This window comes from Amblyomma americanum, chromosome 2 (assembly GCF_052857255.1).
Source record: "Amblyomma americanum isolate KBUSLIRL-KWMA chromosome 2, ASM5285725v1, whole genome shotgun sequence".
NCBI classification, from domain to species: domain Eukaryota; kingdom Metazoa; phylum Arthropoda; class Arachnida; order Ixodida; family Ixodidae; genus Amblyomma; species Amblyomma americanum.
This window is the reverse complement of record NC_135498.1, coordinates 213,297,028-213,315,020: the sequence shown is the minus strand read 5'-3', so window position 1 is coordinate 213,315,020 and position 17,993 is coordinate 213,297,028. Positions and strand designations below refer to the sequence as shown.

The 17,993-nt window shown below is 46.6% G+C and overlaps 1 protein-coding gene across 8 annotated transcripts in view; it reads left to right on the top strand.

Moving 5' to 3' along the window:
- The window catches only part of LOC144119452 (uncharacterized), an 816,664-nt gene that overhangs the window by 683,931 nt on the left and 114,740 nt on the right, over positions 1 to 17,993 (top strand). For 5 of the 8 annotated variants that reach the window (XR_013312371.1, XM_077652055.1, XM_077652058.1 and 2 more), the window contains exon 5: positions 11,601 to 11,654. The exons of the other annotated variants lie outside the window; for them this stretch is intronic. Coding sequence is in view for 4 of the 5 variants with exons in the window: in XM_077652055.1 (XP_077508181.1) it covers positions 11,601 to 11,654 (54 nt within the window). In the remaining variant the exon portion in view is untranslated. The remainder of the gene's footprint in view (positions 1 to 11,600; positions 11,655 to 17,993) is intronic. 8 annotated transcript variants of the gene reach the window in all.

The following is a 17,993-nucleotide window of genomic DNA, read 5'->3' as shown; positions in this document are numbered from 1 at the left end:
GCCGAAGCAGTGGGTAGGCGTCGAACACTGGCGCGAGAGATCACGCTTGCCATGTGGAATTCCGGCCATTTTTCGAAGCCCCGCCTATTATTCCTGCATCCTTACCTTAAGATGCAGCTTCGACATCCGGCCTACCACGACGTGAGGTAACTTTACAACAATAACTGATGGGCACGTTGGTCTGACATGATTTCCAGTGAAACAGCGCAACGGCACAAGGCCAGAGGACAAGAAAGGACGATACACAGCGCTGTGTATCGTCCTTTCTTGTCCTCTGGCCTTGTGCCGTTGCGCTATTTCACTGGAAAGTGAGGTAACTTGCTGTGTAGCTTGTGGGTTGGTATCGCGTTCACAAAACATTAGTCTACTGTGATCGGCATGGCTGATAACCCTGCATGTGACATCCGTGGCCGCGATGAGACCATATTTCATATTCTTTGTCAATGCCAAGCGTACAGTTCTGAAAGACATTCTCTACGCCGTGCGCTTGAACAGATCGATTCACGCCCGCTAACGGAGTTCAAGATTCTTGGACACTGGTCGCAGCGATCATCGGCGGTGAGGGCCTGCCAGGCCCTCCTGCGGTTCTTAAGAGTGTCGTAGTTGCACGGTAGGCTGTGGCTTTGTCGAAGTCTTTTGCTTTTTTAAGGCGAAAGCCTTTTTTTTAATGGTTGATACTCGCGGTGACCGTCCGTCGGGTCACGTGACCTCGTGGTGACCGCCCGTCTGTTGCATCGCCACCTAGGTCACGTGAAGAGGCGCCACGCTTGCCAAGCTGCTCTTCTCCTCTGTCGTGAAATAAATTCGAGCGCGACAAATTCAAATGAGTGCAATAGTCGCAAGCGGCTTTCGCATTCCCGCAGTGCCTCCAACGAATTTTTTTATCACTCCCTTTTTTTCCCTAACCTTTGTATGCTCTCATCCCTTTCCGCTAGTACAGGGTAGCAAACTGGTTTCACCCACTGGTTGACCTCCCCGTCTTTCCTATTCCTCCTCCTCCTTATTGCTCAGTTTATGGAGGACTATGGAAGCTTTTCAGTGGTTATAGATACTCGTATCTTGCAGTATTTGCACATAACACCCTTCTACACCCTTATCTCGCATTGCCTGCTTGACTGCTGACGTTTCCACTGAGTCAAATGCTTTCTCGTAATCAATGAAGGCTATATATAGGGGTTGGTTACATTCTGCGTATTTCTCTATCATGTTATTGATGGTGTGAGTGTGCTCTTTTGGCGAGTATCCTCTACGAAAGAATGCCTGATTATTTGATTCATTGAAGTCTAAGGATGTCCTGATTCTGTTAGTGATTACCTTACTAAATACCTTACAGGAAACGGACAGCAAGCTGATCGGTTTTTAATTATTTTAAGTCTTTTACGTCTCCTTTTTTATGAATTAAGATAATGTTGGCGCTATTCCAAGCTTCTGGTACGATCTAGGTTATAAGGAATTGCGTATACAAGCTGGCTCATCTCATATCTCTCCTCCGTCCTTCGACAAGTCTCCAGTTACCTCATTTTCACCAGCTGCTTTCCCCGCTTGCATTCCATTGCATTGCTTTCGTTAGTGGCGGGGGGGGGGGGGGGGGGAGCCATTTCTGTGCTTTACTGTCACTATCATTAGCGTTCTGACTGCATTGGCTACTGTATATATTTTTGTACAGATACCGTCTACTTTGCCCTTCACCGCTTTTAGGCTATCTCCGCACTTTAGAGCAAGTTAGATTTTCTTTATATCAAACATTGTCGGCAACCTTCGCTTATTAACTTTGATAGCTCTGCCAGTTCTGAGCTGTCCGTAGGGTTAGACGCCTCCATGCTTTCGTGTTTCTCAATCAGGTCTTTCGTCTCGTTAGATAGCTTGCCGGTATCCTGTCGAAGCAAAATACCGCCTACTTCTGCTGCGCACTCCGTAATGATACCTGTAATATTACCGTACATTGTTGGAGCATTACGGTCGACTTTATCATTCAAAGTCAAATATCTGTTGTGCGGTGATATCCTGAATTCCTCTTTCTTTCCCCATTACTTGCTAACTTGTTAACGGGCTTCAGATTCACTAGATTCTTCCGTTATCATTTTGAGCCTAAGGAAATTCGAGACCATACCATTCTGTGGCCATTACAACGCACATTTCCGGGGGGCCCCACATCCTGCATGATGCCAGGTTGGGCGCATAGTACGAAGTCATTTTTCATTTCTAGTCTGACCATTACGACTGTCATGTCCACTTCCTGTTCTCAGCGAACTCTACCATTTACTGCCCCCTGGTATTCCTGGAGCCTGTGCAATAGTGGCCTACCGCCTTGTCTCAGGCCTACTTTTTGCCTACCTTCCTATTGAAGTCGCTCATCAGTACTCTTTAGTGTCATTTTATTTTGTCCACTGCCGATTCCACGTCTTCATGGTCTGTTCATCATGCCTGGATGTAGCCTCCGCGTAGGCCTGCACCACCTTCAGCTTGTACCTCTTATTAAGCCTAATTACGATAGCTCCCAACCTGTTGAGGATATCCCGCACCTAGTTCTCGTGTTTCCGCTAATCAACAATAGCATATTTACGTGCCCGCCTCTTATGCCCACCTAGCCTGACTAAGGCCTATGGCGCCCCGTTTAAGAGCCGCTAGTTCCTTGAACAGCACCGCCAGGCTAGCCTCACGGGATACGGTTCTAGCGTTAAACGTTGCTAGGTTTAGTTTCAATGGTGGCCTGTCCGGAGCCAGAAATTCTTAGCACCCTCCGCTGCGTCACAGGTCTAGCCGCCGCCTTGTTCTGTTGCTCCGCAGCCGCAAGAGATGAATGTCATTGGTTAATTGGTTTGTTCATAGAAGGTTGTCACCAAGTACTACACCAGGGTGGCCAAATACTGCTCTGGTGAGAGAGCGCATTATCGGTTCTGGACACCGAGATCAGGCCTAATCTTACGCCTATCGACACTCGCAGTTTTTTTTTAAAAAAAAAGCTCTGTGGAGAATGGTGCTGCACAGAGGTTCGAACCCTGCTTGTCTTGCACGCGAGGCTGATGTCCTGTCTTTGAAAATTGGTACGTGTTCATTTTTTCCAACTGCGCACGAACGACGAAGGTATGACACGAATAAGCGCTGACTGTAAACAGTGGTTTTTGAAGAACGAAACACGTGTAGAAGCTGTGAAAAATTATGACTATCACAAAGTTATCTAAAATACACGTGGGAGGACAGATAAATAGATTTCTTCTGAGTCAATGCAACGGAAGGGCTGCTGATAGACATCTTGCACTTGTGATGAATGTAGAAAAGCTCTGTAATTCACGCGTGATGCTTTATCGCTGCGGCATAACTGGATGCGCGTGTTCTCGTAAATTGGGACGCACACTTCTTGCATCGATATGTCACCAGGGTCACCAGGGTCATCATCAGGGTCACCGTTTCTTCTGCTTTGTTCACAAATAATCCTTTTCATGCTTACATTTGCAATTCCTGCAGTGGAGAGCTGTGCGGGAGGGAGTATCATCTTACTTTGTGTTTTCATGCTCCATGAGTCGCTTATTACACCCCTTCGAGTTTGCCTAATACACGTGGCGCCGCATGAGAAGGGGAGCTGAGTAAACCACCACTACCTCGCAAATAATAGATCGCAATACGTGACGCACCTGACAAGCATTCTTCTTTCCCTCTTCCTCTGCACGACCTGTTTACACATTGCGCTCAATATCCTAGGGGCAGAAAACACATTACCAATGTAATATCTACCTGGCGACCTTCGTCTGCTCATGAGACATGCAATGTGCAATGTGCCGGCCTTTTGAACAAAAAGCTTCACTACGCCAGCTTTTCGTGCCGTCAGCGGGGCCGCAAGTTTCACCTTGAATGTAGCTAGAGGTTAGCGTGGAATTGAATGTAGGTAGAGGTCAAACCATGCGCATAACTGGTGGCAGTCAGTTTCGACACATGACGTCAGCTACAGCAGCGACACCAGCGGCTGTTACACCAACTGTATCGACTGTGACCTGTGACTTTGACCTTTGACATTGACTTTCGGTGAAGCGGGAAAGCGTCGGCCGGCATCGCATGCGCAGGTCATGAAAGTGGTTTCTCCATAAAACGCCGACGCACTTTGATGTGTTCAGCGGAACGCTAGGTGTGATCGATGCGACGCCTGCCGTGGAGAGCGGCGATTGTTGACCGCAAGTTTGACCTTGAATGTAGCTAGAGGTCAAACAAGGAAATGACGCCTGTCTCACATATCTTGGTGGACACCCGAACCGCGGCCGTAAAGGAAGCAAAATGGAAAGAAGATTGGTTTTAAGAAAAGGAAATTACACGTGTCTCACATATCTCGGTGGACACCCGAATCGCGCCGTAAGGGAAGGAAAGTGAAATAAAGATGGTATTAAGGGAAGGAAATGACACCTGTCTTACATATCTCAGGGGACACCCGAGCCGCGCCTGAAGCGAAGAAACAGTCTAAGTTGGTTTTAAGAAAAAGAAATGATGCATCTATCACATTGCGCCATTTTCTCCCCCCCCCCCCAAAAAAAATTATTTTCTTTTTCAATTTAACTTTCTGAAATTTTCGGCAGGGTTTGTGCGTCGTTTGGAACTGGATTTGGTTCCATATCTCCGCATACAACGAGCAATAATACAGTTGTAAATATCACTGAAGCTATATTAAGTATATCCTGTCTTGTGTGAGCACCTTTAATGTCGTTTCGAAGAAAGCAAGATGTTTAACAAATAAAAAATGCTTACTACAGTGCGTGTGTCAGCATGGCTATCTATGGAAACCGCCAGTCGCTCGACCACGAACGTAGCCAGGGAGATGCAGCTTATCGCTTTCTACCAGAGTTAACTAGAGCTAAAACAGCAGCAAATCTTTTAAAGCGAAAGCTTTACTGGCCGCGAATTTGCGATTTCGCCGTCACGGTGCTCCGAGGAGGCACATGACGTTACAAAGCGCGCCTCGCCGCGGAGCCGAACCGGTCTGGCCGGGCCGGCTGGCGCACTCGGCGCGAAATAGAGGCGTGCTCCAAGTCTCCGCCAGTGCGGTCAGAGTGCACCGAAGCCGCGGAACGCGTTGGCGGTCAAGCGCAGTTGGAGTATAGAGGGTCTCGCTTTGGCCGACGTGATGTCGCCGTGCAGCGCGCGCGCGCGCGTTACGCCGGAGTATAAACGCGTCTGAACAGAGCCTGCGCTTAACCGCTAACCAACGTATTCGGTGGCGGCATCTATGGGAGCCACTGAAACCCCCGCACACTCATTGAATAAAAACAAATCTGTGCCGAGGGTCGGAATCGAACCAAGGCCTTTGGCGATTGAGGCGGAGACCCTACCGCTCCGCCACGACGGCTCTTTTTTTTCTTTATTGCCTGGAAATAGTGCCGAAAATGAAAGTCTAAGCACGCTTACGCCACAAAACACCAGGCCACCCTACCCCTACCCTACCTAAAACATCAAAAGTCTGGGAGGCACACACATGCATCCATATAGGGGAGCCGGCTAGGCGGCTCTGGCAGGGCATCATGCACTCCCCGCACCAAAGCGCTTTGTTCACGAAACAAAGATTTAGACGACCGTGGTGATTCGGTGTGGCGGTCCATCATGCGGCTCTTTCAGAGACTAAACAGTCCTAGCAACATAAATAGATCATATGGCACAACACTGCTTTTCTCTACGGGCAAAACGGATACTGCAGGGAGTGATGTCAGTGTCCTTCTTAAATGTTCGTTGTAAAATGTCCCAGAAGAATATAGCATCAATGCGCAGAATAAAACAATGGTCAATTGCCCCTGGTGTATTGCACAGGCGACAATTCACTGTCTATGCGCAAGCATCTCTTTAGCATGAAGCCATGCCTTCACAGGCAGCGTGGATTTGTGCAGTTTAAAGTAGAATGTTTTTGCGGCAGAAGAAATGCACATACTCTGTAAGTGCCTGAGTCATCTGCCTTCTGGAGAGGCAATACAGGTAGTCTAAAGAAAAGCGCACAGTGAGGAAATTTAAGGTGTCAGCAACTTCCTTAAGGAATCCCCATAAAGCCCTCTCATGAGTGTGTCCAGTCGGTGCGAATAGGAATTCAAATGGGCACTGAGACGCCTAATAAGCGCAGCTACTAAAAAAGGGCGGTTTGACAATTTGAAAAAGAAAAAACGCCAGACAAGCTGATGCACGAATAAGTGAACAAGGCCGATTCCACCAGACTCTAGAGAAAGAAATAGGTTATCGCGACGCATGGGTTCCCATTGGGAACGCCATACGGATGTATCAAATATTCTGTGCATCACCTGCACTTCCTCGCACAGTGGAGAACCTACAACACGTAGGCAAGTTTTGCGAATAAAAAAATGTGGCAGACTTAAGCCTGCGCAAACTCTGACATTTCCTTATCCGTCCAAGCCTGGGCTTGTCGCCTCATGGAGACTATCTGTGAATCCCAGTAGGCGCCACTGTTGCGAAATTGGTGAAGAGGAACCCCTAGGTAGTGAAGGGGCCCGCAGTCCCAGCTTATGCCACCATAATGATTTGGCGTTTATGTGGTCACTCTGCGTCCAGCCGGCCGGGAAGGCGGGCTTCCGTGCAAGCTACACGCAGGCGTTATTCAAGTACGCAACACGTTTCTTCAACACGTGGCGCAGAGTCGCAGCCACGGCAGGTCCGGACGAAATAGGCAACGGAAGGGCACGTTAGGAAATAGTTTATTATCCTAACGCGAGTTAAAGCACACTGCGGAAGAATGTTCTATCCGTAAAATAGATGTTCAGCAGGTCACCAAGTCATTGACGTCGACCGGCGTTGGTGTTCGGGGGCCGGCGGGCATCGAAAGGGGTTCTTGGGGCACTTAGGTCAGGTCCGGCAGCGAGAGTCCCCTTCCCGCCGCGCGTTCCCCCTTTTATCCCGTCGGTCATTGCCTCCCTAGCAGCAAATCGTTGCCGTCAAGCTTAGGCATGCTACCCTCTCCGCAGAAGGCAGCGCGCTGCCGTGACATCACGTCAGTGCTGGGGCGGAAATGAGCAGAGTCGCAAGGGTGCCTTCTCTCCACATTCCTGGTGGCCAGCGCGCGGGGGACGAGGAGTGGATACCAGTGTATCTCACACGTTGTACCCCAATGACCCAACCAAAACTTATTGGATTTATATAGATGAAGAGCCACACCTGATACCTCGCTAAACTGTTCAGTCAAGTGCAAAGCCTCAGGCACACTCTTTTTGTCAGAACAAAAAAGGGCTACATCATCTGCATAGGCTAAAATCTTAATTCCACACTGCGCCAGGCAGAAAGCACGGATAGATGTGCAGGTAATAATACTGAGGCAAAGGGATCCAAGATATGGGGCAAACAACAAAGGGGGAAAGGACAGCCTTGGTGAACAGATAATTTCAATGGAATAGGCTTGGTTAGCTCTTGGTTAACAATTAGCCTTGTATAGGACTCCTTGAAGCACAATCTTATGCCCCTAAGCAAAACATCTCCAATATTTGCACTCTCTAAGACCGCAAACAAGAAATCGTGACTCACTTTTTCAGAGGCCTTGGCAAGGTCAATCGGAATTAGAGCTAAGCGTCCTATCTCATCTGATACTGTCTCCACTACAGAACGTGCAATATGAATATAGGTTTGGATGCGGTGCCCTCTGATACCGCTGACCTGATGCGTGCCTATTAAGTGAGCGACAACTAGCTGCAGACGATTACAAAGAAGCTTTACAAAAAGTTTGTAATCTACATTACAGAGGGAGATTGGACGATATCCCTCAACTGTTTTCAACCGATTTGAATCTGTGCTTTTTGGAATTAATGTAGTATGCCCAAAATAGAAAGTGAGGGCAAAAAACCAACTTCGTAAGAAGCCTGGAAAACCTCCATCAAGGCAGGCGCTAGGCAAGCAGAAAATGTTTTATAGAACTGGCTAGTAATGCCATCTGGCCCAGGAGATTTCTGAGCCGCAGGTCAGAAATGGCAGATTTAATTTCGTCCAAAGTGATAGGCCCCTATACTACAGCACGATGCTCATCGTCAAGTCAGGGCAAGGCTTCGAATAAGTGACCGTAAGCTGTTCTAACATTTGTGCCCGCACAACCACCGAACAGCTTCCGATAATAGTCAAAGAAAGCCTCAACAATACCAGGACTATCGCTGTATGTGCAACCATCATACTGAATTTCCAATATTTCTTTAGCTAGAGCAGTCTGCCTTTCATCACTCAGGGCCCGACGAGATGGTTGCTCATCCAGAAATCTACGGGTCCTAGAGCTTATCAAGGCCCCTTTGTATGTTTCGGTTTCAAACTGCGGAAGCTCTGCTTTTACAGCAGTGAGATCTACGTAGGCACCTGGACTATTCCTCTCTAACTCATGTAGCTCTACCAAAGTACAGCCGAGCTCTCGAAGGTGATGTCTGTTCAAAAACGCGATTCTTGCTTAGGCTTCAGTGGCATTTTTTTTTTCTTGTTTAAGTAAGTCCCATTTCTGCAAAACTGAGAGATCGCCGCGTGACCACGTGTTCTTCAAACAAGTAGATACAGCGCATTTAAAGATTGCATCTGAGAGCAGGCAGCTATTCAGCTTCCACAGCTCCCATCGAGGATGTAGTATGCGTTGACTGTACCTCCCTATCTGAAGAGACACCACGCAGTGGTTCTTGTAAACCAGCCCAGCGGCTCGAAGCCAAACAGAAACGGACAAAACACAGCGCTGAACTAACAACAGGATAGTTTTATTCAAGGCACCATGCAGTGGTTAAATACACGCTGATATCGCAGAATAACGGAAAAACAGAGAAAACTAGGTAAAAATAACGTTTCACAGCCTAATCATTGTGATTCCGCGAAAGCTTTGCCGAAGCACGTAATCTCTGACATTAGGTATCCGTGTTATTTTTCCGAGATGGCAGCAGAAGGGGTGCTTATGCATTGCGTACCTATCCTCATGATTTCTGATGCCTCAATTATCTCCCTGGTGAGCTGGTCTTTGCTTTTTGCTACAATTTTACTGCTCTTGAACATTGGGCGGCATGAGCAATCACGAAAGTGAATCTCGATATGGCGGGCGGCATTCTTCACATTATTGTTGTGCTCCTTAATTCTTTCATTTAAACACCGACCAGTTTGGCCAACGTACGACCGACCACAAGAAAGAGGAATTGAATATACCAGGTTGTCTTGGCACTGAACATATTTCTTCTCATGCTTCTTCGTGCACACAGGAACATCGCGACATGTTTTGTTTGGCCGATTTACACGCGCACATAAGGTCCTCAATTTTACAGGGGCTGAAAACACATCTACTCCAGCTCCTTTTCCTATTCTTTTCAAATTGTGCGATAAAACATGAATGTAAGGAATTACGGATACGTTTTTTCCTCGGCTGACTTGGTTGGCAGTAGCGTCAAGTTTCAACTTCTTCAGCATTCCCTCCGCCACCGAAGTTTTTCTCTGTTTTTCTGTTATTCTGCGATTCCAGCGTGTATTTAACCACTGCATGGTGCCCTGAATTATTCTGTTGTTAGTTCAGCGCTGTGTTTTGTCTCTTTCTGTTCGGCTTCGAGCCGTTGCGCTGGTTTACAAGAACCATGTCTGATTAACTCGCCCACCAATTCATGTTGTACCATGCAGTGATCACTGAAGAACATGGGCCTCACCCAGTAACCAAAAAAGCTGGATAACATGTCGGCTGACACGTAAATCCTGTCAAGCCGAGCACTAGAGGAGCACTGAAAAGGAGTGAAGATGAAAAACAAGTGACAAAAAAACAAGTAGCTTCATGGAGATGAGTTGTCTAATCTTCTGCTGACAGGCATGCGTGGAGGATGCAGTCTTTTCACTTCCTTAAAACGTTAATCTCTCGCTTCGTCAGCGCTGCCGAAGGATCGCTTACGCAAGTGTCTTCCTTCTCAGATATCATGCAAAATGCCTCATAAAGCTCCCATTTTATCTTGGGATCGAAGGATGACAGTGGTGCTATCAAGCAATGGCTTAAAGTTATTGCACTTGGAGCAATGCGCCGCCAGGTTACCCGATGCAGGAGCCAAGCCGCATAACCTGCGATGCTCCCGGAGCCGTTCATTTAGGCATCGTCCCGTCTGGCCGACATATGCTCTGCCACATGATAACGGTATCTTGTACACGACTCCGGAGTTACATCCTACAAACTTGGTCGCGTGATTGACACCACAATATTTGTTTGGTTACCCGGTTAAGAACAGAAGGAACATAATGTTCTCGAAGATGCTCGCCATAACGGGTTCACACTCTAGGCATGAGAAAGCAGACATAAAAGCAGCAAGTACCATAGCGCAACACACTCACCCAGCAAATGGTATTGTCGAGCTTAACAGAGTGGAGCAAACAAGCAAAATGTGACATTACGAATAAAAACCGCTACAGATACAAGACGGAGGCAAGCGACCACACAGGGCGGTACCGGACTTCTTGACGAAATTCCTCCGCAGACTGTCAATAGTTTCCAGAAGGCAGGATACTCTCTCTTCAGCTGATGCCTCGTTCGCCACCTTGTGCACCGACAGTGGAAGGTTTTACTTGTCCACCGAGGGTTCCAGGCTGTACTTGGTGCTGTCCTCCGCTTGTGCTGGAACTGTAGTGTTGCCGAGGAAAGTGACTGGAACGACGCCTACTTATTCCGCCTTTCTTTGGAAGCTGATGGCGTAGGCAATTCCAGAAGAATTCAGTCGACGGCTGTGTTCTGCGCTGAGAGTCACGTCATCGCTTCCAGCCAGATGATCCAAGTCCACAGCGTTGAAAGCACACACTTAGAAGTGGTACACTGAAACCGTTTTCTAGTATTCGACAGATGTTCCAAGCACCCCAAACATGGACGAAACATTGTATGGGCATTCACAACGAAGATGCTATCATTGCAGAACAATGAGCACGGTGGACACCAGGCCCAAGGAACACAAAGTGTAAAGTAAGAGTAAAGTAAGTAAGAGTAAAGTTGTAGAGCAGTTGGTGAGACAAAAACGACTAAAAACCGCACCAGACACAGGACGGAGGCAGGCGGCAACACCGGACTTCTCCTACCGGACTTCTCCTGAAGTCTGGTACTGCCTTCTGTTGTCGCCAGCCTCCGTCCTCTATCTCTTGCGGTTTTTAGTCGTTATGTCTGACCAACTTGCCTACAACTTCACTCTGAAAAGGTCACGCGACCTATGCGGAAGGTGGACCACACGCATTTCTCGACACGCCGGCGACAGCGCGGTCGCCACTGAACAAGACCTTTAACGCTATCGCATTAAAACCAGGTCCACCGGCGTGAATTGTATGAAAACGGCAATCTTCAAGTCACGGACCGAACAGCAACGAAACACCTGCTCATCAGAAGCGACGATTGGCCGCAGCAGCTACGCCAAGTGCGGCACGTTGGCGCTCCCGCATCTCGGGAGCTTCGCTGTTTCTTACTCCCGAGAGTAGCTTGCCATATGTGTAAGTGACTGCAGGCATACAGCAACGAATAACAACAGGGTGCAGCAACTAACACGTACCACTGTAAAACCTGACAGAAAACAAACCGCAATCTGCAGTGCTTACTACTAGCAGCAGTTATTTTAACTTTCAGCTTTCAGTTCTTATAGGTTTCAGTAGTGGCTGTATGGTTGAAATTTGTGCAGGTGCTGACCGACATTGCGTTGCTCGCAGCTGCACTGGTCCTTTTCTCTTTGCAGGTAAGGACTCCTTCCTTAGAGGCCACTTTTGTGGCATTCTCTTGTCGGCAAAAAAGCTAGCAATTGTAAACGAAATAGGTAGTTTTTGTATATTTACGATAAAGTTACCGAAAGAAACCAACGTTAGCAAAGCTTTAAAGGGCCTAGTTGTTCGTTCATCTTAGCATAGGGTTGCGCCAGCAATATTTCAGGAAGGTCGATACAGGACGTCAAACGCAAACTTTACACAAAACTTTATTTTTCGCAGCGCATGCTTTTATAAATTGCTTATCTAAACGCAAAGCCAGAAGGCAATGCAGATGTGGAAAAAACAAGAAAACGGAAGCGAAAACCAGCTCAGCAAGCATCTGACTGACGTCACATTTTGCTGCTGTTCCGTGCAGATCGAAACACTTTTTCCTTTTGGACAAGGATACGAAAGGGCGTTGACATAATCAGAGTCCTCTGGGATCAAAGTCATTGAGAAGGCTTCCAGTAGTGCCCGTGTGACCTGGTTCTTTGATGTTAAAAAAAACTACGCTCAGTTAAACATGGGTTTGCCCTTATGTCTGAAGCAACGCGCTGCTGGTTGCCAGACTTGCGAGAGCGGTTACTGCGGAGACAGATTAGTGAGAGAGGTAAGAGACAGCAAGCCGCTCTCGCTCAAGCCCTTCTGCACGGTCGAGACCCGCAAGATAGATTTCCCCTTCAGGACAATGGTGGGATACACGTGGCAACACGACGTGGCTGGATTCCTTCAACTGCTTTTGAATGAGTTACCTTTGGATGATCTTTTCCTGTTCCACTTACCCAGGACAGCTCCTTAGGACAGTTTGTGAAAGAGAAATCCACAAACCAGAAAGAAAGGATAAAGATGCCTGTGGTTCTGCCCTGCGTTCGTGCTCATTCTCACAGGCTGAACCAAGTGGCACAAAGGCACGAAGTGCCGGTTGTATTTAAAGCACATAAAAAGCTTAAAATCTTTTGTGCAAAACTCAACGACCAAGAAAAAGGGGCCAAAGAATGCCCATGCGGTGGTAAGCACCAGAAGAAGTTAGTGGCCTGCGTCGAAGGTGTTGTCGATAGAATACCACTCTCATGCGGTGCGGCCTACATGGTTAGATCGGAAGGTGCGTGAACGAGTGGCTGCGACATCATAATAACATCTCGCAAGTAACCGCATTGGGCAATATAGAAGCTCATTTCTCCAGACATAAGTGTGGACCCATGTCTAACCGAACATCTCTTCTTCTAAGATCAAAGAACCAGGTCACAACGGGAGGTATGGACAGCCTTTTCAATGGCTTTGATCACATAGGACGGTGGTTATGCGAGCGCTCCTGTTGTAGCTTTGGCAGCCAACATAGCCCGCGTTGTCAAAATAAAATTTTAGTTGAAGGTTTGTTCTTTTCATCCTGTGTCGTCCCTTCTGTAATACTTCTTGCGCACCCCAATGCTGAGAATGAAATCAGTTAGAGAATGGAAGAAAAAATTAGGCGTGTTTAAAGGACAACTGAAGCGAATTCTTATAAGGTCCAGCCAGTTCTCAATTTGCTGCGTATGTCAGAAACCGATCGTGCGAAATTTATTTTTTAGAGCAGATATTGTGCAACAGGCACGGAAATCACAGGAAAGAGGCAGGCAGGACGTGCGCTGTCTCGCAACTGCAATACGTTTCATCTTTCGCACGCTATGTGCAAAACTGCGCACAAAGCCTCTCCTGTGAGTGGCCTGCACCTAGTTCTGACCTCTTTGTTTCATGTGAATTACGCATCCTTCACTTCGACAATTAACTGAATATTTATGCAACATAGCCAAAGCATTAAAAATATCTTGCGAAACAGGGAGTGGAGTAGCAAATCGTCCGCGGTTTTTTTGCAGACATATTTTTGCCACCAGTAGTTATTTTCGCAATTTCAAGCAATATGTGCACTTTGGAACCTACGGGTGTTCAATAAGTCGCAGGCTTTCGATGTTGCTAATACTGTCGATTAAGTCAATTTGCTCTAACTTTCGCACATACGTGCAAAAAAAAATCCTCTAATATTATGCGCAGGAAATCTACCAAAATGTTTTTCTTGAGGCCTGACTATATAATATAGGCGCAAGAACATTTTATTAAGATGGATAGAAAACGTCGTATAAGAGAGTTCAACAACTTTTCAAAAATATAGCCCACAAGGATGAACCACCTATAGGTACTTTGCATATTGATAGTAGTCGGATAAGAGTTGTAATTCTTCTGCGGAATGTTCTATCGTGAAATGTTTCTGGTGCTGTGTATCTCTTATACGCCTACTCCTGCCTAAAGCCTGGCACTCAGGCTGGTAGTATTTTATAAGAATGAAAAGCACTAATCCGGAGGTTATGAGCCTAGCAAAATCATCTCTTGCGCGTATGTTGCTGTTGTTGTCTTAGTGACATGGCACATACCCACGACGGGGGATAGGCCAGGGTTTACTGAGGAGAGCCAAAAGAAGTAAACTTGTACCAAGCTAATGATTGTGGCTTGGCTGATATATCGGATAATTAAAAAGGAAAAAAGAAAAGAAAATAAGGATGAGAAGATCAGAAAATTGAATACATCAAAATTGTTAAAAGAACTTTTAAATGCACAAATTTTGGATACAATTCGCAGCAGAATATGCCGGTAGCTGTTATGTAATTGTGGAGGTATTCGCAAACTTGATGCAATGCAAAACCCTTGGCGCCTGCACCGAAGCAGAGGAGAAGCGGGACCGACAAAGTGAGTCCCAACTTTGTAATAGGAATTTCTAGGTGCGTCCACCTTTGATGTGCAAACCTCCGGGAAGAGAGTAGGAAATGCTCCAATATCTCGACTTCACCACAAGCCACGCAAAGGTTTGTGGGACTGGTCCCACATCTACATAAGTAAAGATTTAAGCGGGGGATCCTGCACCGCATGAGTGTCATCGCGACCTCACACTGCCGGGATTTACACTCACGAACCTTCCATGGGTACATTAGATGTTGGTAGTCAACGGTAAAGAGCAAGGAATCGCGGCACGTGGCGGTTATGAACTGATGGCGTTGAAAACGGGACATTCCGAAAAGAGTAAGATTAGGGACGCTACAGGCGACAGGTGCATTGAGAGCTGATTTTGCTAAAAGGTCCGCTGCATCATTTTTTAAAATACCGCAGTGACCTGGAATCCAAACAAAGCGCACCTCTCTCACCCATCAAGAAATAAAAAGCTTTAGTGAGCGGCTCAAAAAAGCATACTGTATGGAGTCCAGCGCGTACGAAACAGAGAGACAATCTGAGATGAATATCACCTCTGAAACATTTGTGGAAATTTTATAAGCAGCCATCCCAAGAGCCATAAACTCTGCTAGAAACATGGGTGTGTAATCCAGGACACGAACCAAAAATCTCCAAGAGAAAGACTCTGCAAGTCTATGTCCAAATCGAACACCGACGGCGGAAACCAATCTCAGCCTCGCTAAACCTTTGAAGAGTAAGAACATGATCAGAGAGGCGGCTGAAGACTGCCTGTTTTACAAGCTTAACCAAATTTTAAGTGAGGGCAATCGGCCGAATATTGTCAAGATCAAAGCCCTTGCCCTGGTCTTTTAGTAATAAAATAATTTACGCTGTTTTCGTATCTTTTTGGGATAAAGAATTTTTGCAAAGATCAAGTCACAATCTTTAAGAGGTCCGGGGCTAAGTCTTGAAGTATATTATTTTTAGCATGCCAACTCTTACTACGTCGACACCCCAGGGGCAGCAGACTGCAGGCAATTAACTACAGACACTAAATCAGATATACAGACCTATTGAAGTCTGCACCGAAATGAAATGGGGTTGAAGGAAAGGTATTGCGCGCTGCAGTGGATCTTTTTCTTCCCGACGGGGCAATATACTTTGGACTGAGAGATATGAGAGGAGGGCAGCACGTCAGTACGTTCCATGTATCTATAAAGATACTTCCAGTTGACCAGGTAGGACAAAAATGTGTTCAGAGTTGCTTTGTATTCATCCATAGCCTTAGATATCGTTCTTCTAAAAGAGGCGGCATAGAAATTTTAATTTATCCCGTTCTTTGGGCACTGGTTATGCGCTAGGCTCTTCAATGCGGCTTTCCTCTTACGATAGGCTTTTTAGCATTCTTCATTCCATCAGATCGAAGGAGTCTTATTTTTAACGGCTGACTTAACTGTAAAGACATCGCCTAATGGCGTGTAACACGGAAGCTAATACTTGAGGATCCCGGTCAGATTTATCCGAAGAGGCAACAGACGAAAAGGCCCCGCCTAGACTTTTCTGTAACAGTCTATTATTGACAAATTTTTGCGCGGAACAAGTCGCCCTAAGCGGAATGCACGCAATGGTGAAAGTGATTGGGTAGTCGTCACTTGACGTATAGTAGTGAATTATAAGCCACGGAGATACCCCAATATCATTAGCAGCTAACGTTAAATCAATATCTGAAGGAATATTTGCCCCTCATGTAAGTTATGGAGCGACTGCTATAACAGCACACATCATTTGCTGACATCCAAGACCAAAGCAAATGCCCGCTTTAGTCTGTTCTGAAACCCCATATAACATGGCGCGAATAGAAGCCCCCAACCAGATCTACTTTCTTTAATGTCGCGCAGTTGAGCATCAAGCACATCCGTCTGACGGACAATTGAGGGAAAGTAGATATTTGCCACTGTAACAGGGGCACACTGCGGTACAAGGATTTCAACTGCAAATGCCTCACATCAGTTTGCACAAATTTATGAGGCACTTTAGCACGATGAAACAGTTTCGTTGAAATCAATGTTAACAAGCCCCTGCCATTTGGGCGACCAGCTCTAAAAACACAGAAATTTTTTATTGTGAAAGGATGGTTCTGAGAGATCCACGATTCTTGTAGAAAAGGAGAACTCTGGTTCAGGCTAGCTAGTTTATCATTCATAAAGAAAATGGTGCGAAATACGGGGACAAAAGACAAACAAACACCGAGAGGACGAGCGCCAACTTACAACTGAATTTTATTTCGCGTAAAACATGCCTTTTTGTAAGCCAACACGCCGTAACATCCGTGCAATCACGCATTCGCAAAGCCACGAAGCCAACAAACAGTACAACAGATCACTCTTGCTTACATTCACAGCGCAAAGACAAACAAGGACTTGAGGGGAGACACCACAGAGCACCGACTTCAACAACGTTTATTGCTGCGCGCAGCGACTACATATAGCATACAGCGGGCATGCGCAGCAACGAAAAGGAAAGTCATGTGAGACTGGTAGCAGCGCCAACCCGCAAAGGAAACACATCATCACAGGTACAAGGAAGACAACATAAAGCTAACCTAAAAGTCAGGACGCAAACAAGAACAAAAACCATGAAACCCTAGTTGGAAATTCCTAAGACCCGACGTTCTTCATCACTTAACAACACCGAAGGGGTGCTGACACAATAATCTCCTTTTTCTGCAATCTCACCAGCCTCTGCTATCTCCCTGGCAGTTTTGCTGACCTACTTATGAAGAACTGTTGTTTTTCCCAAAAAAAGGACCACGTTCCTTACCCTGTTGGCAATCACGGCAGTGTATGCCTAGATGACGTGATGCCCCGATGACACTATTGCTGTGTTCCATGAGCCTCTCGTTTAGACATCTGCCAGTTTGGCCAACGTAGGCTCGGCCGCAGGGCAAAAGTATAGAGTACACTACGTTTTTTGCGCACTCTACAAAAGGTTGCCTGTGCCTAACAGTGCAGGAATCGCTGCCAGTAATGGTGAAATTTACCCTCTTGCACAGTTTCGACAGCTTCTCTGGTGCGGAGAACACCACATGCACACCTGCTCTTTTCGCTATTTTTTTGAACTGGTGGGTGACGGTGTGCATGTACGGTAGTACCGCCACATTTTTCTTCCAATTGTGTCAGTCCCAACGGTGTCCGGCACTACTTCCCTGCTTTCTTTGAGCATGTTCTCGGCAACCGATAACAAGAGTGAACACGGGTAGCCAGAGCCGCTCAACCGTGTCACCTGGCTAGAAAACGCATAATCCAGTCGATGCTCGCATGATTTCGTAAGAGCACTGCAAAAGCAAGATTTTACAATTGCCCGTTTGACTAGTTTTGAGTGGGCTGAACCAAAAGGAAGGACAGCTTTGTTTCCTCGCGGTTCATAAGCCCAACACACATGGTCAGCAGAAAAATAAATGCCCAGATCAAGAAATCTGATGAATTCGTTCACAGCCTCTTCATGCATCAGGATTAGTGGATGAAGGCATTCGGAAAACATATCTAAGATACTGAACATGCTAGCCTGATTGGACATATCCTGTGAGTTGATAAAAACGAGAAAATTATCAACATATCTGAAAATGCCCGCAACAC